Source organism: Macaca thibetana, chromosome 10 (genome assembly GCF_024542745.1).
Source record: "Macaca thibetana thibetana isolate TM-01 chromosome 10, ASM2454274v1, whole genome shotgun sequence".
Classification (NCBI taxonomy): domain Eukaryota; kingdom Metazoa; phylum Chordata; class Mammalia; order Primates; family Cercopithecidae; genus Macaca; species Macaca thibetana.
The window spans coordinates 5,966,602-5,991,384 of NC_065587.1; the positions used below are offsets into that span (position 1 = coordinate 5,966,602).

General features: G+C 53.6%; 2 protein-coding genes across 4 annotated transcripts in view; one reads left to right on the forward strand and one right to left on the reverse strand.

Moving 5' to 3' along the window:
• Positions 1-2,743: 2,743 nt before the first annotated feature.
• ARHGAP8 (Rho GTPase activating protein 8) overlaps positions 2,744-24,783 on the reverse strand; it is a 95,826-nt gene continuing 73,786 nt past the window's right edge. For 2 of the 3 annotated variants that reach the window (XM_050805919.1, XM_050805918.1), the window contains exons 8-12: positions 19,021-19,094; positions 16,014-16,091; positions 15,017-15,145; positions 5,443-5,546; positions 2,744-3,254 (exon numbers count right to left, since the gene is read on the reverse strand). In XM_050805919.1, coding sequence (XP_050661876.1) covers positions 2,934-3,254; positions 5,443-5,546; positions 15,017-15,145; positions 16,014-16,091; positions 19,021-19,094 — 706 coding nt within the window. In that variant the 3' untranslated portion in view covers positions 2,744-2,933. Of the gene's footprint in view, positions 3,255-5,442; positions 5,547-5,671; positions 5,731-15,016; positions 15,146-16,013; positions 16,092-19,020; positions 19,095-24,783 lie in introns of those variants that run through there. The other variant, XM_050805920.1, reaches the window with a different exon arrangement.
• The window catches only part of SULT4A1 (sulfotransferase family 4A member 1), a 996,812-nt gene continuing 986,654 nt past the window's right edge, over positions 14,626-24,783 (forward strand). The window contains exon 1 of the mRNA XM_050806025.1: positions 14,626-14,629. The gene's annotated coding sequence lies outside the window, so the exon portion shown is untranslated. The remainder of the gene's footprint in view (positions 14,630-24,783) is intronic.

A 24,783-nucleotide genomic window follows, 5' to 3' on the forward strand; every position in this document is an offset into this window, starting at 1 on the left:
GTGGAGTGGGCTTACTCTGTGCCTCACCCATGTTTCCTCGAGATAAAACACCACGCTCACACCACACGCACACCACAAAACAAAGAACAGGTAAAAAGGGCACACACACACTTTTGTAGTTTACACCAAATCAAAATCAAAACCAAAATCAGAGTACCCAGAAATCCAAGCCAGGTCAAAACCAACGTATCAAGCAATCCAAGTCAAGTCAAAAACAGAAACCAAAGTGCTGATACAGGCACACCGTGGGTGATCAGGCCACGCTTCCACTCAGATGGAGTGGGCAAGTTTCAAAGACTAGTCTTAACAAGTTTTAGATGTTCAGACTCCGAGTGCCCGTTCCTTCCCGGTGTTCAGCCACTGTGTTGCTCCTCCACGGGGGCCTGCCACGCACTGCCACACACTGCTCTGGCGAGGCGTCCCACCGGGGCAAATGCCTTCCCGGGGGTGCTCTCAGGATCCGCGTTGCTCGGGCTGGTCGGAGTCCCCGGCAGGGATGTTCCACAGGGCAGGCTTAAGCCGCCTAAGGAGCTGCCTTGACCATCACCAATCACCTCGCTTCCCGGTCGGAGAACCAAGGAATGTAGCAGGACGAGCAGCCGACAAAACTCCTCAGACACCGAGTTAGAGAAGGAAGGGGTTTATAAGTGCCGAGCTCCCGAAGTAAGCAATTACTGTCCTTTTAAGGGCTCACAACTCTAAGGGGGTGTGTGTGAGGGGTCGTGATTGATTGAGCAAGCAGGGAGTACGTGACTGGGGGCTGCATGTACTGGTAATTAGATCAGAACAAAACAGGATAGGGATTTGCACAGTGCATTTCTATACAATGTGTGTAATCTATAGATGGCATAACCGATTAGGTCAGGGGCTGATCTTTAACTACCAGGCCCAGGGTGTGGCGCCGGGCTGTCTGCCTGTGGATTTCATTTCTGCCTTTTAGTTTTTACTTCTTTCTTTGGAGGCAGAAATTGGGCATTAGACAATATGAGGGGTAGTCTCCTCCCTTAAGGTGATGCACCTGCCTGGGCCTCCCAAAGTGCTGGGATTATAGGCATGAGTCATCGAGTCCAGCCCAGTGGAACGCTTTCTTCTGAGGAGGCAAAGATAGAGGCTGCTGCAGAACTCAGGGATTCGCCATCAGTAACATACCGTGTGACTCAGGTAGGTTATGAGCTTGGGCAAAGAGGGGTGTCATTTGGGGACTCCATCCCTAGCTGGGATGGCATGAGGCTTACCGGGGGCGTGACAGCCACTCTGCAACCCTCCCTATCCCTGTCCCCATGCCCGTGACCCTGCACCATCCATGTTCTGAAGGCAGGGCCAGCTCAGCCCCCCCACCACGGAGCTGCCACTGAGCCTTCCTCTCCCAGAAGGAAAATGGATTCAGCCAGTGGCTCCCACCAGCCTGGCACCCTCGTGACTCAGCCCCATCTCCTCTGCCCAGAAGCAGCTTCAAGAAACTGTAATAGGATCCACGCCCTTGGTAAAGGAATAGCTGGGCCTCAGGGGCATGGTGGTGCCACCTGGACATCAGACGGAATCGGGGTCCGAGGCTGGTTGGAAGAAAGCTGAACCCTGTCTGGCTTGCAGGCCCAGCTTGCCCTGGAGTGCGAGGTGCCCGCCGTGCACCGATAGGTGTGGGGGGTCGCTCGGCAGCCACACAGGCCCCTCAAGGACAGCAAGCACTAGCAGGGTAGAAAACACAGCGGCAGACAAGGGGCTGGAGAATAATAGGAAGATGCAAGTGAAAAGGGAGGAGGCCAGCGAGGAGACCTCACCCTCCAAGTTCAGAGCAGAGCCCTGGGCGTGGGTTTGGCCTGGGGCTGCCAGTGATTGCCCCAAGCATCCGAACGGGTACAGGGGTCCCGGCGCAACTAGGTCAACACCCCATGCAGGCACGGGGGGGCCGCCACGGGGGCTCTGCGGCGGGGACTTCTGTTTGCTCCCCCGAACCTCCCCCGCTTCTCCCTGCAGCAAGAGCTGGGGAGACAGCAGCGTGGGGCTCGAGGGTAATCCCCTGCAGAGGCTGTCACTCCTCCCCCACTGCTAGGTCTCGGTGGGGCTTCATCCCGGCCCCGGGGGTGGGGCACAGGACTCAGGCCTAAGCCAATCAGAGCCTTCCCTGGCTGCAGCGATGGGTCGAAGGTGAGCATGTGACCTAACCTTGTCCAATCACAGTGAAGCTGGGGCTTTTTTGCGGGGAAGGTGACACTAAGAGTTGTATCCTCTGCCATCTTTGATGGACGCACAGGACCCATCTAGCCAGAGGAGTCAGCCTGCCTGATTGCAGAGTCCTGTCGCACCCCAGAGCCCTTGGGCAGCTTGGCTGCTTTATTCCCAATTCTTCACCCTCCCCATGTCCACCTCTTTGCAGGGCCCTCCCACGGTGACTCTGGCCTTGGCCACCAGGCTTGCTTTGGCCAGTGGGATGTGAGCATACAGGACGCCAGTCAAAGCATGCAAAACTGCAGTAGCGCTTGTGTGTGTGCCTGGGCCTATGTTATGAGAATGTGCCCTTGTTCAGCCATTGGAAGGACTTGGCACATCTGCAGGAGAACAGACCCACCCAGCTGACCTACTGACACATGGGCAATAATGAGGAGCAGCTGCTTTCAGTGACTGGGCTTGGGCGGTGTGTTACCCAGCAGCGTGGCGGCAGCAGCAGGGCGAGCCCCTAGCCACTCCATTCCCGTTTTCAGTTAAACCGCATTGAGTTATGATTCAAAACATCCATCCTAACAAATGCATTACTCTAGCCCGGTCCACAGCTCAGGAACCATGGCGGAGTCCAGGGACCAGAGGCATGGAGTTTTCATTAGAAGGTTGTGAGTTCATCTAAGGCCGGGTTATTTTTACAGATGGCAAGTTTACAAAACACACAGTGCACAGACAGGGGTGGGAGGTAGCTTGAAATACACAGAATGTTTGCAACACTAGGGACGCCTTCTGGCCACCGTCAGGGGACTCGGAGGTAGGGTAGGCGTGGTGAGGCCGGTGGCTCGTGTCCGCGGCACAGCCTCCTGCAAAGGGGCTGCCCTGCTCCCCTGTTGCAGCGGTGCCAGGCTGTGCTCCCCAGATGCCTCTGGGGCGCTGAATATCTTTTCATAGTACTCGATCAGCAGCTCCGTGAACAGGTTCAGGGGCACAAGGGCACTCAGGGACGAGGACCCCTGGGATGGCCAGATCAAATTCAGCCCAAAGACACAGGCCAGGTTAGAGCTGTTCATTTTGTTGAAGATGCTCTCCTGGGACACCTGGAGGAAACCACAAATGAGAAAAGGGGAGTGAACACCAAGGGCGGTGGGGACCTAGAACTCCCTCCTGAACTGTGGGAGGGGCAGATGTAGAGAGAGAAGCACTGGACTGGGAGCCAGCAGCCAGTACAGGGACGCTGTATGGCCACCTGCCCACTCAGAGTCTCAGTTACCCTATCTATGAAAGGAAGGCTTGGCCTCGACGTCGTGGAGGACCCTCTGGCTCTGACTTTCTGTGACAGCCTCAACACCCCACCATCTCCTCTTCCACTGTGCCGTCTGGGGAGACGCACTCTTGGGGACGGGCTGTAGCACAGACGGTGGGAGCTAGGGGCCTCTCTGGCCCTCTGCTCTGTGGGTGGCGAACTGGGCATGAGGAGGACCAGCCAGCACGTAGGGGCGGCAAGAGTACAAAGAGCTTGTCTCCCAGAAGGGCTCCCTATCCGTCTCGGCCAACACTTATAGCACCCCCAGGAGCGGGAGTCCTTTCTCCAGCTTACAGAGGAACTTGGGGTCTGCAGGGTACAGGAGACTTGCCCAAGGTCTTGTGGCCAGCCAGGGGTGGGGGGGCCATGTGGGCCAAGGTGAGGGCAGGGTCTGTTCTCTTCTCCTTACCTCCCTACAAGCTTAGAGCTGGGGGGGGAACCTCAGAGTCAGAAACAGGCGTCATGAGGATGTGAGTGCCAGAGCAGAGAACGGGAGGGGGGCATGGCCAGGCGTCACGCTCACAGATCTGGCGAGAATGCTCAGACTTGCCCAAGCCCTGCTTCAGTGAGACAGCCGGAAGCCTATTAGGCTCTGCCTGCCTGCCAGTCCCCACAGCCCCTCGCAGGTGTGCACCAGCCAGGCCCACTGCAGGCCGCCCCTCCTCAAGCCGAGACTGCAGAGTCCTCATGAGGTCCTTGGATGAGGTCTTTGGTGGCCAGGGCGTGGTATTCCAAGGCCCAAGCAGGGCCTGATCCCTCGAGTGCCAGTGGGGGGATAACATGCAACACCACGCCCCACCAGGTGCATTCACATTGGTGCCCGTGGAGGAGGCAGCTAAAGAGAAATCAGTCTCTGCCAATGAAAAAGAAGTAGGCCAGGTGCGGTGGCTCACGCCTATAATCCTAGCACTTTTAAGAGGCCGAGGCAGGTGGATCACCTGGGGTCAGGAGTTCAAGATCAGCCTGGCCAACGTGGAGAAATCCCATCTCTACTAAAAATACAAAAACCAGCCGGGCATGGTGGCACTCACCTGTAATCCCAGCTAGTCGGGAGGCTGAGGCAGGAGAATGGCGTGAACCCAGGAGGCGGAGCTTGCAGTGAGCTGAGATCCGGCCACTGCACTCCAGCCTGGGCGACAGAGCAAGACTCCGTCTCAAAAAAAAAGTGAAAGAGGAGAGTAAATTTTAGTTTTGGGCTTCTGAGAAACAATAGGGAGAAAAAAATTGTTTGCTGTAAAACCAAGAGGTGGCATTCTCCGACAGACTCTGGGATGTGACGCCTGCTCTGCCCAGGCCCTCCTCTCCCCTACAGTGGGCAGTGCCCGCACCCTGCACGGTCTGAGGCAAAGGCCTGGGGAGATGGAGAGGGATAAACATTCAGGGCCGTGGGTCCGGGGGGCTGGAGGTGGACCCAGGGGGCCACGTGGAGGCAGAGACGGGAGGGACCAGGAGCTGGGAGAGGACAGGAACGATCCTCCTCTACAGCCTGTAGGAGGGAGTGCAGCCCAGTACACCTTGAGTTTGAACTTCTGGCCTCTAGAAGAGTGACATGGTAAACTCTATTGTTTTAAGCCACCCACTGTGTGGTCACAGGAACCTAATGTACATGGTTCCGGGTGTGTCCCTTCCACAGGAATGGTCAGTTCAGTCCACAGTGAGGGCCTCAGGCTCTGTGCCAGTGGTAGATGCAGCTGCCACCTCCCAGAGACTCAGCCCAAGCAGGAGATCACATGGGGGCAGAGGACTCCAATACCGAAGGCAATGGCCAAGGGACAGCAGGTATGGGAGTGGGCAGGGGGTCCTCAGCAGGGTGGGTGCTTGACTGGGCCTTGGATGAAGGCCTTGGTGGCCAGGGGAGTGGTTAGGCCCAACCAGGGCATGACCCCAGACCTGGGACAAGGAGGGGACTGGTCCAGGCAGGCCTAGCATGGCAGGAGATGCCACTGGGCCTCACCCCAAGCACCCCCCCCTTGCCCACTCACTGCATGCAGGAAGCCCATGAGGTAACGGAGGACAACATAGTTGTGCTCTGGAAGGCTCCGTAGGATCTGGCGGCAGCAGGTGACGCGCAGGCTGCTCTCCACACCTGGAATGGCAGGGGGCTCCCTCCTGAGCTCCAGAAGGGCCAGGGGCAGTGCTGTGTCCCGGCCCAGGAGGAGGGCAGCTCTGAGGATGGACTGTCCCACAGTCGGGCCTGGGCCCCCCACTTACTTTCCGGCTATGTGGCTCTGCTCAGCAAACCCTCTGTGTGTTTGGCTGTTCTTGCATTGCTACAACGAAATTCCTGAGATAGGGTCATTTATAAGAAAAGACGTTTAACTGGCTCATGGTTCTGCAGGCTGTACAAGCATGGTACCAGTCCCTGTTCAGCTTGTGGGGAAGCCACAGGAGCCTTCCAATTATGGCAGAAAGGAAGGAGGCGCGTCACATGACAAAAACAGGAACAAGAGTGTGTGGCGCAGAGGTGCCATATGCTTTTAAACGAGATCTGGTGAGAACTCACTATCTCGAGGACGGCACCAACCCATGAGGGATCCGCCCTCATGATCCAGTCACCTCCCACCCGTCCCCACCTCCAATGGCGAGCGTTGCAATTCAACATGAAACGTGCTGCGGCCTCAGATCCAAGCCTTATCACCTGAATTCTGCAAGCTCCATTCCGCTGCTTTATCACCCAGTAGCACCACCTTCCAGGAAGTTGCTACAGCCGAATCACTTTATGAATGGGAGTGATCTAGACCAGGGGTTGGCAAACTACTACGGGTACAGACTCTGTGGCAACTACTCGGCTCTGCCCTGATGAGGCAAAAGCAGCCATAGGTAATGTATAAAGTGGCCGTGGCTGTATTCCAGGGAAACTTTATTGGCAAATACAGGCAATGGGCCAGATCTGAGCTGAGTAGTTGCAACAGACTGCAAGGCCCACGCAGCCTAACATATTTACTATCTGGCTTTTTACAGAAAGTTTGCAACCCCTGCTCTAGACTAACTGCCTGCTCAAGATCTCAGCACCACACCTCCCACACACTTTGTTGCTCTTGGGCAAGGCAGCGTCCCACCCTCCAGGGGCCTGATCCAACTGGCCCACACTTTGAGACCCCCCCCCCGGCCAGTTACCCTTATAACCACCGCCACCCTTTGAGCTCCATAACCTTCCAATCAAAACCTACCAACCAGCCAGGTGCAATGGCTCACACCTGTAATCCCAACACTATGGGAGGCTGAGGCAGGCGGATCACTTGAGGTCAGGAGTTCAAGACCAGCCTGACCCAACATGGTGAAACCCTGTCTCTACTAAAAAAAAAAAAATTAGCCAGGTGTGGTGGCACACACCTGTAGTCCCAGCTACCTGGGAGGCCAAAGGAGGAAAATTGCTTGACCTCAGAAGACAGGTTGCAGTGAGCCGAGATGGTGCCATTGCACTCCAGCCTGGGCAGCAACAGCAAAACTCCATCTCAAAACAAGTATTCACCAAGTTCCCGCTGCAGGTGCATATGTGAACAGATGCACGTCTGCACTCAGCCGCCTGCATGCTCACGCTACTGTGTACCCACCTTCTCCAACCCACCAACCACCCTCTCCCTGAGCCTTCACAGAGTTGCTGGTGAACACCAGGTGCTCTGCAAACACCCAGAGAGCTACAGCACCCCACTATGATCATTCCTGTTGGCTTCTTAAAAGCCATCATCCCATAAAATCAAGCTGTTGTTCGACAAGGAGTTCCCTTGAGTATTTCAACTGAGCCTGGTGGCTGCCATCTCCTTCTCGGGGTGTTACAGCCTGAACCTTATCTAAGAATAATGGTCCCAAGTGGGTACTGGTGCCGGTCACCCTCAGCCCCCACTGGGGTCCCTCTGAGACGAAACACTTGCTGGCAAGTAGGCAGGACGGGTGAACTGAGCATCACAACTGCCAATGTCACTGAGCACTCCCTACAAGGAAGCAAGCAGGTCAAGCGTTTCAACAACCCCAGTGTGGAGAGAGAGGAGGAAAGCAAGCTCTGAGAGGTTAGGTGACTAGCCCAAGGTCACACAGCTTGCACGTGGGAGGCTGGGCCTCGAGGACTCTCTGACCTCCCCTTTCTCCTCCAGAGCAGGCCATGAGACCATCCCATGAAAGGCAACTTCCCTATACCCAGAGGGAAGGGGCAGCCTCCTCTCTGAAGATGGCATTTCCCCTAGTTTCCTGCCCCAGGCTCAGAGCCCTCTGTCCATCGCATTTCCCACACCTCTCCACTCTTCAGCCAACCTGGCGTCAGCACACTCAGGGGACCAGGTCTCCGGGCCTTCATTTCCTTATAAAGTCACCCATGTCATATACAACTTCTAGTAAATACACTGGTGTGTTTTTCTCTTGTGAATCTGTCAGTCGAAGCAACACGCCCCCACCAAAGAACCTGAGATGGGTAGAAAAAGATTTTGACCCTCCCTGTGGTTTTTCTGTAGCCATGGGGATGAGGGACCCTTGGCTGGAACACCTCGCTCGGTCTGGGAGCTGCATGGAGAGCCAGGAGCCCTGGTAGAGCCGGCCAAAGGTAAGAATTCTTACTCAAGGCTGGTCGTGGTGGCTCACACCTATAATTCCAGCACTTTGGGAGGCCAAGGTGGGTGAAGCACCTGAGGTCAGGAGTTTCAGCCCAGCCTGACCAACATGGAGAAACCCCGTCTCTACTACAAATACAAAATTAGCCGGGTGTGGTGGTGCATACCTGTAATCCCAGCTACTGGGGAGGCTGAGGCAAGAGAGTCATTTGAACCCCGGAGGCAGAGGTTGCAGTGAGCCGAGACTGCACCACTGCACTCCAGCCTGGGTAACAAGAGCAAAACTCCATCTCAAAAAAAAATTCTTACTCAAGTCAGCCTCCCGGATTTCTGTCTGCAGCGCCCAATTGTGTGAGGGTGGTCAAAATCTTTGTCTTCTTCCTTTCTGAATTTGGACCAGCAGAACAACATTCAGAAGAATGGGTTCTTTGGCTTGTGACTTTCATGAATCTGATTTCGAGGACTCCTCGGTGATCTCAGCCTCCCAGGAAGAGTCACTGTTTGCCTTTGTCTCTGTCTCTTGGGTCATTTGTTGTGAGGAGGAGAATCATGGGGTAAGATTCTCCTTTTGTCTTGTGTCCTGAGAACTTGCCTTTATGGCCAGTTTGGCTTCCAAATGCCTGGAGGAACAGTCAACAGCCAGGATGCAGCCCCAAGAGTTTACAGGCCGGGCGCGGTGGCTCATGCCTGTAATCCCAGCACTTTGGGAGGCCGAGACGGATGGATCACCTGAGATAAGGAGTTTGAGACCAGCCCGGCCAGCATGGTGAAACCCCGTCTCTACTAAAAAATACAAAAATTAGCCGGGTGTGGTGGTAGGCGCCTGTAATCTCAGCTACTTGGGAGCCTGAGGCAGGAGAATCACTTGAACCTGGGAGGCAGAGTTTATAGTGAGTAGAGAATCTCAGCCACTGCACTCTGGCCTGGGCAACAGAGTGAGACTCCGTCTCAAAAAAAAGGGAATTTATATCTGGCCAGATAGAAATGTGAGTTGCACTCTGATATGTTGGAAGGTGTTGCCTCTAAACCTCGTGTTGAATTGTAATCACCAATGTTGGAGGTGGGACTGGTGAGGGGTGATGAAATCAAGGGGACAGATTTCCCATAAATGGTTATCGCCACCTCTTGGTGCTGTTCTCATGATAGTGATTTCTCAAGAGATCGTGTTGTTTAAGTGTGGGGCATGACCTGACCCCGTCTCGCTCCCACTCGCACTGTGTGAGGCGCCTGCTCCTCCTCCGCCAAGATTGAAAACTTCCTAAGGCCTCCCCGAAGCCAAGCAGAGCCAACACCATGCTTCCTACAAAGCCTACAAAACCATGAGCCAACGAACCTTCTTTTCTTTATAAATCACCCAGCCTCAGGTATTTCTTTATAGCAATGCCGACTCGGTGACGGCTGACATCCTACCAGCCGCCACCAGCTCTGAGGTGCTTGTCTGTCTTTTGGCTATCTGTGGGGTAACTTTGGATCTTGGGGTACCAGCTATCACCAGCTCTGGGGTGCTTGTCTTTCTTTTGGCCATCTGTGGGATAACTTTGGTTCTTGGGGTACCAATCACCAGCTCTGGGACGCTTGTCTTTCTTTTGGCTATCTGTAGGGTAACTCGATCTTGGGGTACCAGCCAGCACCACCTCTGGGGCACTTGTCTAAGTCTGTCTTTCGGCTATCTGTAGGGTAACTTTGGATCTTGGGGTACCAGCCATCATCAGCTCTGGGGCGCTTGTCCATCTTTTGGCTATCTGTGGGATAACTTTGGATCTTGGGGTACCAGCCATCACCAGCTCAGGGGCACTTGTCTAAGTCTGTCTTTTGGCTATCTATCTGTGGGGTAACTTGGGATCCTGGGGGACTCTGAGAACATCTCTTGTATCCATGGCCACAAAAAGGCCTATTGGTTTCGAGTCACATTGAATTAGGTACACCTTTGGTTAAAAACAAAAAACAAAACAAAACAAAAAAACAAGGTAAAAAGGACTATTTGGAAATAATCTGGGCAAAGAAAAAAATCTTTAGGGCCTTCTCCTGAAATATTGATAACAACTTTCACCCTCAACAGGTAATCTTAACTTGTATGAAACGATGTGTGAAAGTTCTAAGATCTTGGTTTGTGGCCGGGCATAGTGGCTCACGCCTGTCATCCCAGCACTTTGGGAGGCTGAGGTGGGGAGATCACTTGAGCCCAGGAGTTTGAAACCAGCCTGGGCAACATGGTGAGACCCTGTCTTTACAAAAAAATATTTAAAAATTAGCTGGGTGTGGTAGTGCATGACTCAGCTACTTGAGAGGCTGAGGTGGGAGGATTGCTTGAGCCCAGAGGTCAAGGATGTAGTGAGCCAAGATCAAGCCACTGCACTCCAGCCTCAGTGACAGAAGGAGACCCCGTCTTAAAAAAATTTGTTTGCAGATATGCATGTTATGTATATATGAAAATCTTCTCCCTCTGATGGTATTACCAAGTTAATTTATAAAATCCCTTAAAGGAGTTCTATTCAAATTGGCTTAGAGAGACATGAGCATTTATATAAAATATTTCTAAAACGCTCAGAAATAGAGAAACTAAGCCAAATATTCAAGTTCATGTGACTTGAGTAACTCTAACAAGATTAGTCTGATACTGTTCGTTTATTAAAAACAGCTGTATAGGTTGGGCACGGTGGCTCACGCCTATAATCCCAGCACTTTGGGAGGCCAAGGAGGGCAGATCACCTGAGGTCAGGAGCTCAAGACAAGCCTGGCCAACATGGTGAAACCCCGTCTCTACAAAAATTAGCCAGGCAAGACGGCCGGTGCCTATAATCCCAGCTACTCGGGAGGCAGAGGTGGGAGAATCGCTTGAGGTGGGAGGATTGCTTGAACTCGGGAGGCGGAGGTTGCAGTGAGCTGAGATGGCGCCATTGCACGCTAGCCTGGGCGACAGAGCGAGACTCCATCTCAAAACAAAAACAAAAACAAAAAAACCAGCTGCATCTTCTGAATTATTCATATTAAGTATAATCCAAGCATACATTTTTATGTAGCTGGGTTTACTAGTGAAGTAGGGTTAAAAATAGATAATAAGGGCCGGGTGCAGTGGCTCATGCCTATAATCCCAGCACTTTGGGAGGTTGAGGTCAGAGTTCGAGACCAGCCTGGATGACATGGTGAAATCCTGTCTCTACTAAAAATATAACAATTAGCTGGGTGTGGTGGCACACACCTGTAATCCCCGCTATTCGGGAGGCTAAGGTAGATGGATTGCTTGAGCATGGGAGGCAGAGGTTGTAATAAGCTGAGATCAGGCCACTGCACTCCAGCCTGGGCCACAAAGCAAGACTCCATCTTGAAAAAAAAAATGAGGGAAATTCCTTGAAATGATGACTAGCCTTATTCAGTGTTATGTATGGCATTACAGTGAGTAAGGAAGGCCACTTCCTGGCAGGCCCAGGAAACTTAAAATATATTGATTGAGAACCTGGAGAAGAGAGAAATTCACTCAAATCTAAGGATACTACAGGCAAAGTCTGATGGCAAATTTTTTTTCTTTTTTCTTTTTTTTTTTTGAGACGGAGTCTTGCTGTTGCCCAGGCTGGAGTGCAATGGCGAGATCTCGGCTCACTGCAACCTCTACCTCCCGGGTTTCAAGCGATTCTCCTGCCTCAGCCTCCTGAATAGCTGGGATTATAGGTGTGTGCCACCAAGCCTGGCTAATTTTGTATTTTTAGTAGAGATGGGATTTCTCCATGTTGGTCAGGCTGGTCTCGAACTCCTGACCTCAGGCGATCCGCCCACCTCAGTCTCCCAAAGTGCTGAGATTACAGGAGTGAGCCACCACACCTGGCCCTGATGGCAAATTTTGGGCTTGGCTTTCTAGCCTCAAGAGGCTTTTAAAAAGTGAATCTGAGATGCCTTATTAAAAGTTCTAACAAGGTAGACTTAAAAAGAGCCTACATACATCAATTCTCATTCTTGCTGCCCTTATGTAAATAATCAGGCCAAATCTAGTGAGACCAGACTTATTTTGTAATTGAGAATCAAAAGAGAAGCACCGTATGGAGAAATGATGCTCCAGTGGAAAACTATGGTGCACGCTTGCGAGTTCTCAGTTCCTCTCATTTCCTCCAATATCTGGCTACAATGCTCCAAGCTAACATTTCCAGTTTTGCTCCTGCCCCCTCAGTTGGCATGACAAAGACCTAAAACCTGCCACTTCCCCAAAGCCCGAAAGCTGACGCTGGAAGACTTGATACAAACTTCAAAGAAATCATCACAGCAGACGATGTACAGATAATCCTTGTGCCTCCTGCTGTACAGGCCGCTCAGAAAGTTCACCGGAACACCCAGTGCCATCGCCAAAGACATCTAAATTGCACACTATGAAATTCACTGGCCGGCTGCCGCCACTCTCACTCTACCATGAAAAGATACTTCAAGCCAACATCTAGGAATCTTCTCAACTAAATGTTCTCTTGACTGAAAAAATAGAGTTTAGGCCAGACACGGTGGCTCACGCCTGTAATCCCAGCAGTTTGGGAGGCCAAGGCGGGCGGATCACGAGGTCAGGAGATCCAGACCATCCTGGCTAACACGGTGAAACCCTCTCTCTCCTAAAAATACAAAAATTTAGCTGGGTGTGGTGCCACACACCTGTAGTCCCAGCTACTCGGGAGGCTGAGGCAGGAGAATTGCTTGAACCTGGGAGGTGGAGGTTGCAGTGAGCCGAGATTGTGCCACTGAACTGCAGCCTGGGTGACAAAGACTCCATCTCAAAAACAAAACAAAAAACAACAAAAAACCCCAGAGTTTATGGTTTGTTCAAACCACTGAACTTCACGTTTGTTGACATAGAAAGGCCCCTTATTAACAGGCTGACTTAGGTAGTCACCCTACTCCCACCTCCACCACTACCTTCTGAAATGAGATACAACTGTTTACCTGGAGTGATCTAGTCACAGCACTGACAGAAGGATTCATGCAGCATGAGACAATCTACCAACTATGTTTCTGGACTGTAAAACTTCCTGGGGAAAGTTTCAGACGGGGGAATGCTGCGGTCCAGAACACCACCATTCCAAATATGGCTCAGCCGCTCAAAGTGCTGGGATTACAGGCACGAGCTACTGTGCCTGGCCCACAACTGCAAGCTTTCTAAACGAACTGCTGCTCAAAGAGGGGTTCCAGGGCCTATCTCCCTGTCACCAGGTTGTGGCTGGAAGAAAAAGTAAGTTCTCCTGGTAGCATTGAGTTTTCTCAAGCAGGAACCTACAGAGGCTGCAGTCATCATCCCTCTGCAGGGGCTAATGAAATCTGGAAGCTTCTGGAAGTTTCTCTCTAGGACAGAGCCTGGCACATTCAGGTGATGGAGCATTGTCCATCTTGCCTGCCCTGGGCCCGGCTGGTGGGAGGATGCTGAACGGAGTGCCTCCTTCTCTGTCGCCACCAGATAGCTACCTCTACACACATGATCAAATTTGTCTCCATGAGGCTCAGCCTGGCTCTGAACTCTCCCAGGCTTCCCATCCACTAGCCAAAGTCAGTCAGCCCTCAACATCTTTCATAGTCTTCCAGGCTGTAGGAGAGACCTTCCCCATCTCAGACAGGGCCTGGCATCTGGCAGGCACTTAGGAGCACTGCTGAGTAAATGGGTGTACACTTGCCTTTGAGGGGAGTTTGGCGTCCAGTGACCTTGGAGGGATGCCTTGTGATTGAAATCAATCTCCAGCCCCCGGCCCTCCCCAGAGGTCAGGCTGGTCTCCTGTGTCTCAAAACCTGCACCCTCTAACTGTGTAATTGACCTTTCTGGAGTGGCCACCCCCTGAGTCACCATAAACCATCAGGGCCCCCGATAAATAACAAAGATAATTCCTGTCCTTTGAGAAATTCCAAGGTTCAGAAGTCACCCCCCCAGGGGCCAGGACAAAGGCCAGGCTGCCCTTTGGGTAAAGGCGATTCTTGAATACGTGAATACCCGGGGGGGTAGAAACTTTTTTTTTTTTTGAGACAGAGTTTCGCTCTTGTTGCCCAGGCTAGAGTGTAATGGCGCGATCTCGGCTCACCACAACCTCTGCCTCCCAGGTTCAAGCAATTCTGCTGCCTCAGCCTCCCAAGTAGCTGGGATTACAGGCATGCACCACCACGCCCAGCTAATTTTATATTTTTATAGAGACGGGGTTTCTCCACGTTGAGGCTGGTCTCGAACTCCTGACCTCAGGTGATCCGCCTGCCTCAGCCTCCCAAAGTGCTGGGATAACAGGCGTGAGCCACCGCGCCCGGCCAGAAACATTGATTTTAAGATTCAAGATTTGTCTTTAAAATATCTTAACCCAGCTGCTTTAGAATTAACACCAAAACCAGGTTTCCCCCTTCGACTGATAGTGCTCCAACAAGAAAGGTGGGGGCCAGAGGTAGTCCCATTTGAAAAGACGGTGTTTGATGACTGAGATGAAGGCCTGAGTGGTTTTATGGTGCTTTGGAGGCATCACCTTCCTTAGCATTCGCCAGTATTTTGAGATACTATTATGGAGTTGTTCACGAGTCATCTGTGCTCAGCCACACTGAGCATGTGACCGATCACAAAGCATCTGTAGGATCAGACCCTATAGCTGCTCAGTTCCTATCACATATGCTTGGCATCCTACAATGACTGGGGGAGAAATGCCGAGAGCCCCTTTCTAGATGAGAGAGCTGAGGGTTTGGGGGGCTGGGAGGTGGTATAGGCAGGACTTTGACCAGGATGATGAGCCCCAGATCTAGAAAGCCCCCCATCACCCTGCCTCCCGGCCCAGCTGCGCCTGAGAGACCGGCCTGAACAACCCTGACCGACCGCACCTGCTCTGCCTTTGGACAGTGTGGCCTGTCTGTCCACGGTGGGGCAGCCCCAACGACCCTCTCTCTTGCCCTGCAGTGCCAGGTGGCAACAGAATGAGGGTGGGGACACGCCACCTAGGCCACCCCAGAGCCTGACCCTGGGCCAGTAGCTGGGGGACAGCATCTGAGGACCAAGCCCCCCAACTCCCGCCCCGGGGCAGCTACGCACAAGTGATCCCGAGAATCTGCTCATAGGCCTGGAAGGTCAGAAGCGGCTGCGGCAGCTCTCGCAGGAAGGTCTTCAGGATCACCGCAGGGATGTGAATGTCCCCGTAGTCGTCAAAGTTCACGGGCTTCCCTGCACACAGAACATGGCACTGCTGAGGTTTGCACTCCGGCCTGGGCACTGCGGCTATAGAACGAGCTCTGAGACAGGGCGTGAGATGTCCGGATGGGAAGTGCTTGATGCTGGAGCCATGTGTCCTGGGGATGATGCTGTCCCCACCTACAAATGGGGTGCTCTGACCCCATCAGCCCCTATACCACCCTCACTGCCTCCTCCTGGGCTCTCAGTGGAGGATGGGGTGGGCTGCTGGCTTCTCTGTGGTGTGCTGTTGCTCCCAGCTACAATGCCAGCTCTCTGAGGTCAGGGCCATGGCAGAGATGACACTGCAGGCCCCGGGCCTGAGACAGGCAGTCCTGAGCTCGGCCCAGTGCAGACCTAATGCTCCATTTTTGTGTGATGCACAACTGGTCGCGGGAGCGAGTTGGATCGAGGGCAAGTCTTGTCAGCGGCTTCGTTAGTATCAGTGTGATGTGCCCTCAGCTCAGAGGCCACTGCCCCTGCCCGCAGGTTACACATGGCAGTTAAGGAAGCCGTGCTGAGCCAGTTCGGGGGAGCTGCCAGATAAAAAACCAGCTGCCCTGCACTGCAGGGTGTCTCCTGAAAGCACGTGCCCACCTGGTGCAGATGGAGAGCCCCTAAAGGCAAAATGGCATCGTGCGGCCACCATGTCCCAGCAGGGTTGGGGGTCTGGACAAAGGGTCCCTACTCTGGACTACCAGTGGGCCCCTCGATGGCTCCTGGGCAGCTGCCCCCACCCTGAGTGTTTTCTGGGAGTTGGATGGGTTGTGGGGGCGGTGCTTCCCTGCCTCTGCTCTGAGGCCCGGAGTGCTGTGCTCGCTGGCCAGGCAGCTCGGGGCTCAGGACTGTGGGACAGCCTCACCTTGGTTGTAGAGCCTCTGGATCTCGCGGACGGTCTGCACGCTGGCGGATCTCCGGAACAGGCCCTCGGTGCGCAGGCCTGCAGGAGAGGAGCTTCCGGGTGTCTCACAGGTCCCAGCCCACTGGGCTTCCAGGACGTTATATGACACCCCCTTGCCCACGGCATCACCCACCTGTGGCTGGCCTCCACAAATTCATTTGTTCCTCAGATCTTTCCCATATTCCCCAACCCGCCCGATTTCCCACCTCTGTGGTCCGTGGAAAGGGAAAGCAGAAACAGATTCTAAACTCAGACAGACCTAGGCTCTACTCCAGCTCTGCCTGCCAGCTGTGTGACCTCAGAGAAAGCACTCAGCCTCTCTGAGCCTATCTGCCTTGTTTATCTACAGAGTAAGGCCATGAGCTCCTGTCTCCGAGGGCTGCAGAGAGGACTGGACACGCTGATGCCCAGCACGTGCCTGGCACCTGGGAGGCCTCCAGACATGTGGCTTCCCACAAGGGCTAGGGCTGAGCTGTCCAGCACAGCAGCCAGTAGCTGTACATGAGGACTGAACTTTAATTAAAATTAAATAAAATTAAAAATCTAGTCACTCAATTGCATGAACCTCATATGACCTGCTCTATTGGGCTACTGCCACAGGGGCTGGTGGCTGCCATTTAGACAGTGAAGATACAGATGATGTCTAAGTTCGATTAGGCGATTCTGCTAAAGAGGTGATTGTAATCAAAGAAGAAAACTTGTCTCCATTGTCTTTTTTTTTTTTTTTTTTTTTTTTTTGAGACAGAGTCTCGCTCTGCTGCCCAGGCTGGAGTGCAGTGGCCGGATCTCAGCTCACTGCAAGCTCCGCCTCCCGGGTTCCCGCTATTCTCCTGCCTCAGCCTCCCGAGTAGCTGGGACTATAGGCGCCTGCCACCGCGCCCGCCTAGTTTTTTGTATTTTTTAGTAGAGACGGGGTTTCACCGTGTTAGCCAGGATGGTCTCGATCTCCTGACCTCGTGATCCGCCCGTCTCGGCCTCCCAAAGTGCTGGGATTACAGGCTTGAGCCACCGCGCCCGGCCCACATTGTCGGTTTATAAAGGGGGCTTTCAGCACTTGTAACTGGCTTATGAAAGCAGCCCTGGGGTGGAGGAGAGGGTTTCCTCCGGCCAGGCCCCTGCTGGCTCCAGAGCCAGGAAGAGAAACAGGCCTGAGCCTACCCTTGGGGGGCCTGCAGTGGATGACAGGGGTACCCTGGAACACCAGGACCTAGGACTGTGGTGCAGGCATCTGGAGGTACAAGTCTTCTTGGGACTTGCAAGGCCTGACCTCCCCTTCTCCTCTCAGCTTCCTCCAAGCCCCACACGCTCCTGCACTCCCACAGCCATGGGCCTCTGCACCTGCTCTCTTCTCTGGGGCCTGTCCCCCGGCATGGCCAGCTTCTCCCCGTCCTCAGACCTCAGCTCTACTGCCCTCCCTCAGGGAAGCCCCCCAACAAGGTCAAACCCCCTAACAGGGACCCCGGTCTGGCAGGGCCTCCTCCCTGACGGAGTCAGCATCTGGGTAGCTCTTGGCGGAACAGGTGCTTCTTCCACGTCCCGTGTGCTCACTTTCATATCCCCAGAGTCTGGCACGAGGGAGGCACCCAGCAAATGTCTCCCGAGTGAGGGACTGAATGATGGGGGCACATGAAGAAGGCAGTTCTGTCCAGGAGAGGGGCAGAATTGGAGAGGGCTTACAGAAAGCAGGACCTAACTGGCAGAGGGCAAGGAGGGGCTGTCCAGGCCGGGGACAGGTGGGCCCCCTGGGGTCCCAGTGTGGGATGCCCCCCGTACCTGTCACCTGCCAGCCGAGCATCGTGGCTCAGGGAAATACTGGGGCCACAAGGTCTGGGGTGTGAGGGAGATGGCCCCCCCATGCCCCCGCCCAGCACACCTGCTCACTGATGCCATCCCCGTGTGCACAGACTCTCGTGCCAAAGCGCATTTCCTGGGCACCCTGTCCTACAGGTGAGGATGGGCTCTCCAGGCCCCGCCTGTCTGAAGCAGGTTTTTCAAAGACCACCCACCGGGCCTGCTCCAAAGAGGAAACCAGCCCACTCGCAACCAGAAGGTGCAGGGCCGAGGCGGTGCTTTCTGAGCCACTGCACGGGAACTCCCCGCCGGATGGAACATGAGACACGGACCACAGGGTGGTGGGGTCTCGGGGGCCCATGGTGCTGCGTCCGTGGCAGAGCTGGGGTCTGCTTTAGGGGCTTTGGCTATGTTGGGGGAATTCCCTGAGGAAGCAACCACTGAGCTGGGCTCTGGAGGCTGGAGGGAGCCAGCCCTGTCTGGGCGGTGGCGATGCGGGAGGCGCTCACTTCCTGTCTGACACCCACACAGCTGCACTGCAGCACCCACGCTGGAGACCACCTGGCCCACTGAGCACACCTGCACCCCTGGTGCCAGATAAGCCTCCCTGGTGCCTGCTCCTCCGTGGGAACCTCTTTACTCCCATTAAGGTAGGAAAGCAGCCTCCACACACCTTCTCCACGGACCTCAGTTCTAGCCTCAGGAGCTGTGGAGAGCCCACAAGGCTCACCCCACTTCAAGTTCCTGACTGCACCCACCCCACTGGCAATGGTGTCTGCAAATCAAAGTTGATCCCATCAGAGGAGCCCCCATTTCCAGAAGGCTTCCTATAGACCAGCACTGCCCGAAGTGCTTTGTAGCGCTGTCTCATTTAGGGGTCACAACAATCCTGCAAGTTAGGTACTGTTTGTTATTAACCTTACTGGACAGACAAGGGAATGGAGACCCAGAGAGGGTGAGTAACTGGCCCCAGGTCACACAGCTAGTACACAGGGGAGACAGGATTCAAACCCAGACCATCCAAGACCAGAGCCCAGACCTGGAGCCACTGTGCTTGAGCCCCTCCCTTCCTGGTCACACCCCCTGGCTTATGGGTGCTCAGGATCCAAGACAGACCACCCAGAGAGGTGCACCCAGCAGCCCTCACATCACCCAGCTGGAGCCGGCCCTGTCTCACCTTTCTGTCTCAGGTACGTCACTGTGAACCTCAGCACGGGGGGGATGAGTTCGCCTTGATTTTTGTCTTTGAGGCTGAGAAAAGAGAAAAGAAAGGGGCAGTTTTTACCTGAGTTTGATGGGTGATCATAATGAGAAGAGGCGCTGGTCCTCTCCACACCCCTGTGAAAACACAGGACCCAGGCACCATCCAGGAAGACAGAGGCAGGCTCTGCCCTCAGGAAGCACAAAGTCTGGAGACCGAATAATAAAATGATAGTGCAGCATTTGAGAACTCCACGAGAGGGATATTTATGATACAGGGAAGACCTGGGGATTGGGGAGGGCTTCCCCAGGGGGCAACTTCAGAGCTGGGTTCTGAGGGATGAGTAGGAGCCTGCCAGAGGACAAAAGAGAGAAGGGCATTCTACACAGGTGAGCCATACTGAGAAGTCCCAGCAGTATGAGATGGCTTGGCTGTGAGGGTAGAACATGAAGCCCAGGACTGGATGCCGATTCAGTTAAAAAACATAGTTGACAAAAACCCAGTATGTTATCTGGGTTAACCTGTCTCTTACTGTGCTATTTTGAGACAGAGATTCACATAAAGAAATGTTGGCCAGGCACAGTGGCACACACCTGTAATCCCAGCAGTTTGGGAGGCCAAGGCAGATGGATCAGTTGAGCCCAGGGGTTCAAGACTAGCCTGGCCAACATGGTGAAATCCTGTCTCTACCAAAAATACAAGTTAGCCGGGCCTGATGGTGTACACCTGTAATCTCAGCCACTCTCCAGGCTGAGGCAGGGGACTCACTTGAACCCATGAGGTGGAGGTTGCAGTGAGCTGAGATCGCGCCACTGCACTCCAGCCTGGGCAATAGAGCAAGAATCATCTCAAAAAAATAAAATAAAATAGGCCGGGTGCGGTGGCTCACACCTGTAATCCCAGCACTTTGGGAGGCCGAGGCGGGTGGATCACTTGAGGAGTCAGGAATTCGAGACCAGCCTGGCCAACATGATGAAACCCTGTCTCTACTAAAAATACAAAAATTAGGTGAGCATGGTGGTGGGCACCTGTAGTCCCAGCTACTTGGGAGGCTGAGGCAGGAGGATTGCTTGAACCCGGGAGGCGGAAACTGCAGTGAGCTGAGATCGTGCCACTGCACTCCAGCCTGGGCAACAGAGCAAGACGTTGTCTCAAAATAAAAAAAAAAGAAAAAACCAATTTACAGATGAGGAAACTGAGGCTCAGGACATGGACAGAACCTGCCCAGGGTCCCATCGTGTGAAGAATCATCACTGGTCACCGTGGTGGGCAGAATAATGGCCCCCAAAGAAATCCATGTCCTAATCCTGAGCACTTATGAGAACCTACGGCAAAAGGGATTCTGTAGGTATAATTAAATTGAGGATCTTGTTTTTTATCTTTTTATTTACTTATTTTTTGAGGCAGGGTTTCCCTATGTTGCCCAGGCACCTCCCTGGGATTATATGTGTGTGTCACCATGCTCAGGTAAACTGAGGCTCCAGAGATGGGAGACTGACCAGGACTATATGGGGAGGCTCGATCCTATGGTCGGAATGTTTAGGCCCCGTCAAATTTCCTAAGCTGAAACTGTAACCCCCAAAGTGATGGCATTAGGAGGTGGGCCTGTGTGAGGGGACTGGGTCACTGAGAATGTGATTAGTGCTCCTTTATTTTTAATTTTTTTTTTTTTTTTTTTTTTTTGAGATGGAGTCTTGTTCTGTCACCCAGGCTGGAGTGCAGTGGCGCGATTTCTGCTCACTGCAACCTCTGCCTCCTGGGTTCACGCCATACTCCTGCCTCAGCCTCCTGAGTAGCTGGGACTACAGGCGCCGCCACCATGCCTGGCTAATTTTTTGTATTTTTAGTAGAGACGGGGTTTCATTGTGTTAGCCAGGGTGGTCTCGATCTCTTAACCTCGTGATCCACCTGCCTCCGCCTCCCAAAGTGCCAGATTACAGGCGTGATCCACCGTGCCCGGCCTAGCGCGCTTTTAAAAGCAACCCCAGAGAGCTTCCCCTTTCTCCACATGAGGATGCGGCTAGGAGGCACCATCTATGAACCAGCAAGCAGGTCCTCATCCTACACCGAATCCTCAGCATGAAAAGGGATGTGCCGGCTTCCTTGAGCGGCGAGCCAACAGCACTGACGAAAATCATTCCAACCAGGCCACACAGAGGCGGTCCACGTCACAGCTGAACAAATGGGCCCAGCGAGCTACAGTTACTTGCCCGAATCTGGTGGCACACAGACTTCCCAGCCTCCAGCTCATAAATCTTTGTTGTTTATAAGCCACTCCATTTATGGTACTTTGTCATAGCAACCGGAACAGATTAAGATACCTGACAGAATCACAAAGATCCTTGCAGAGGATCTTGTGAGCAGAAAGGAGAGGGGATGTAACAAGGGAAGCTGGGCCAGAGTGATGTGCTAAGAAAAAGATGGAAGGGAGGGCCGGGAGCCAAGGAGCATAGGCGCCTCTGGAAACTGGAAGACAAACAGATACCCTCCAGAGCCTCCAGAAAAAATGCAGCCCTGCCGAGATTCTGATTTCAGGACTTGCGACCTCTGGAATCACAAGAAAATAAATATGTGTTGCTTTAAGCCACTTTGACAGCAGTCACAGGTCCCCAGGACCCTGTCTGGATCAACAGAATTTGACAGAAGCAACGGTTCAGTTTCTGGGCCAGGTCCTTCTCTCCCATCCTAAAGAGCCTGACTCTTCCCACCTGTGATCTCGGGAACCTTTGCGCTGGAAGCCCCGAGCTGCCCTGGACGAAACGCAGCTATCCTGGGAACGTCACGCCGGGGACACTGCGGGCAGGTGCTCCGGCCAACAGTCCCCACTGAGGTCAGAGGTGCAGGATCATAAGGCATGTCTTGGATGATCCTGGCCAGCCACCAGCTGGACACCACCACGTGCCCTCTGCCAACGCCCCACGGGCAAACTCACCTGGCCGAGTTCTGCCCAAATTCCACAAACACCAGGAGCCATGTAACGTGGTTGCTGTTGGAAACTGCTAAGTCCTGGGAATCTGTGAAGCGGTAACAGGTAACGGAAGACTCGGTCATGATGGAAAGAGCCCGACTGAAACCCACCGGGCTGAGAGTGAAGGCTTTCCTCCACGTGTGTATCGTCTGCCTCATTTCCACCATCATTTCATGAGCCCAAGTTAGAGATCAGAGGACGACACTGGGAGAGGCCAGGTGACCAGCTCAAGGTCCCGTAACCGAGGGCTGGCCCGGGGAGGCCAGCCCGGCCTGGGCTTCCATCTCTGCTCCTCCTGCTGCGCTCCACGGCCCCCTGCGAACGTCTCTCTGTCGGAAGATTTTCAGGTTAACATGGTATCGAGTGTGCTTTAGCTTTATTCCAAGATTTACAGAAGAATCCGCTGATCCACTTAAATGGTGATTAAAACTCTGTCCACAGCCATAAGGCTTCTGCATATCCTAATCTCGATGGATGGTTTGGTTTCAAGGCGATTTCACTTTTGCTGAAGCTTCACACTGGGGACACTGAGCAGCAATCCACAGCTCCCTGAGGTGCCGAGGGGCCTGGTGTGGCCTTCAGGAGGTCCTGCTGCTGCAGGAATACAGACCTGGCGTCCCGCCTCTTTCCCATCTTGGTTTCCACTCTGAGAGGGCAAAGGTGTCCTGGAGCCCACAGAGACAGTGTCCCTGGGGAGGGAGGAATGTGGCGGGCAGGTCCTTTTCTCCCAGGATGCGCCAAAGTTACAGGCTGTTTTCCTCCCCTCTGCCTCCTTAAGGAGCCAGACCGACCCTTCCAAGCCCTGGCCCTCCCTGCCCTTAGGAGCTAAATCACCACTGGCCAGTTTCCTTATCCTCTCCAGCCTCAGTTTCTCAAATGGAAAGCAGAGATGCTGGCGCGCTCTCTCTCCAGGGTCTGCAAATATTAAACGGCAAGGGAGGTACAGGCTTTGCTGAGCTACAAGTCAACGGCACTGACGAAAATCGTCCCAACGCCAGGGGCTGAGCAGCCTCCCAGGCCACACACAGGTGGTCCGTGTCACAGCTGAACCAATGGGCCCAGTGAGCTACGGGGACTTATCCGGGTTCACGCAGCTGGAGAGCCTGCATCCATTGATTCCAAAGCCCTGGCTGGCTACTGTTCCCAGGGAGGGGGCCTCACTGAGTCCTGCTGAACAGGCGGGACAATGCAGAGTTATGAGGAGAACGAGTTCCTGAAAGATCCCTTTGCCTACTGCTTTGTCTCTGCACTGTCCTTTAAAAGCAGACTCTCAGGCGGGGCACGGTGGCTCACGCCTACAATCCTGCATTTTGGGAGGCTGGGGTGGGTGGATCACTTGAGGTCAGGAATTCCAGACCAGCCTGGGCACTATGGAGAAACCCTGTTTCTACTACAAATACAAAAATTAAGGCCGGGCATGGTGGCTCACACCTGCAGTCCCAGTACTTTGGGAGGCCGACGCAGCAGATCACGAGGTCAGGAATTTGAGACCAGCCTGACCAACATGGTGAAACCCCATCTCTGCTAAAAATGCAAAAATTAGCCAGGTATGGTGGCACGTGGCACATGCCTGTAATCCCAGCTACTCAGGAGGCTGAGGCAGGAGAATTGCTTGAACCCAGGAGGCGGAGGTTGCAGTGAGCCAAGATCGTGCCATCGCACTCCAGCCTGGATGACAGAGCAAGACTCCGTCTCAAAAAAAAAAAAAAAATTAGCCAGGCATGGTGGCGCACTCCTGTAATCCCAGCTACTTGGGATGCTGAGGCAAAAGAATCATTTGAACCTGGGAGGTGGAGGTTGCAGTGAGCTGAGACTGCGTCACTGCACTCCAGCCTGGGAGACAGAGCAAGTCCCCATCTCAAAATAAATAAATAAATAATAAAAGACTCTCAGAGCAGGAAGAGACTCTGAGATTATCCAGCCCAACCTCTTCAGGCAGATGAGAAAACTGAGGTCTCCAAAGAGAGACTTGCCCAGAGCTGCCATGCTCCCAGCCAAGCGTGTTTTCCGCTGCATTTGAGGAACACCCATATCTACTCTGAGGCTCTCACAGTTAGCGGAACAACAGGGCCCCGGCATAAAATGACTACTCTCCATAGAGCAGCAACCCACAGTTTGGGTTTCTCCTCCCCTGCCCATCCCCTACTTGCTGGCTCAGAGAGAGGCTTGTTCAATGGACTGACAGAGTCAGTGCTGTGCATAACAATGACCCCAGGGGACTCTGGTTGGCAGATGTGCTGTTTCCTGGCTGGGCAGGGATGCCCAGGGCGGTGGTGAATCGTATCATACCACGTTCATCTCGTGCATCTCAATGTGTGCATGCCAGGGTCAGGTCTCAGCAAGGATGCACAAACTGCATTAAACCCACACCATGAACTAAAGTTCCAAGATGCATGCTGGGCAGGAGGACCCAGGAGCACAGTGCACAATTCACTGGTCAGCACAGTGCGCTCTGCGGCCAATCACTCCCACCTGGCTTTTCAACATTTGTCCACCCACTGGAGGGCATCGGGGATTCTCAGCACATAATTCTTGCTTGTACCCTTCCCCTCGGGAGATGTGCTTAGAGTAATTCAGAGCATGTTTTTTCTCTGGTTTTGCATGCAAGGAATGCACAAATAAGGAGAAATTGTGACTTTTTAAAAACAGTAGGGGCTGGGTGCAGTGGATCATTCCTGTAATCTCAGCACTTTGGGAGGTCAATGTGGGTGGATCACCTGAGGTCAGGAATTCGACCAGCCTGGCCAATATGGTGAAACCCCATCTCTACC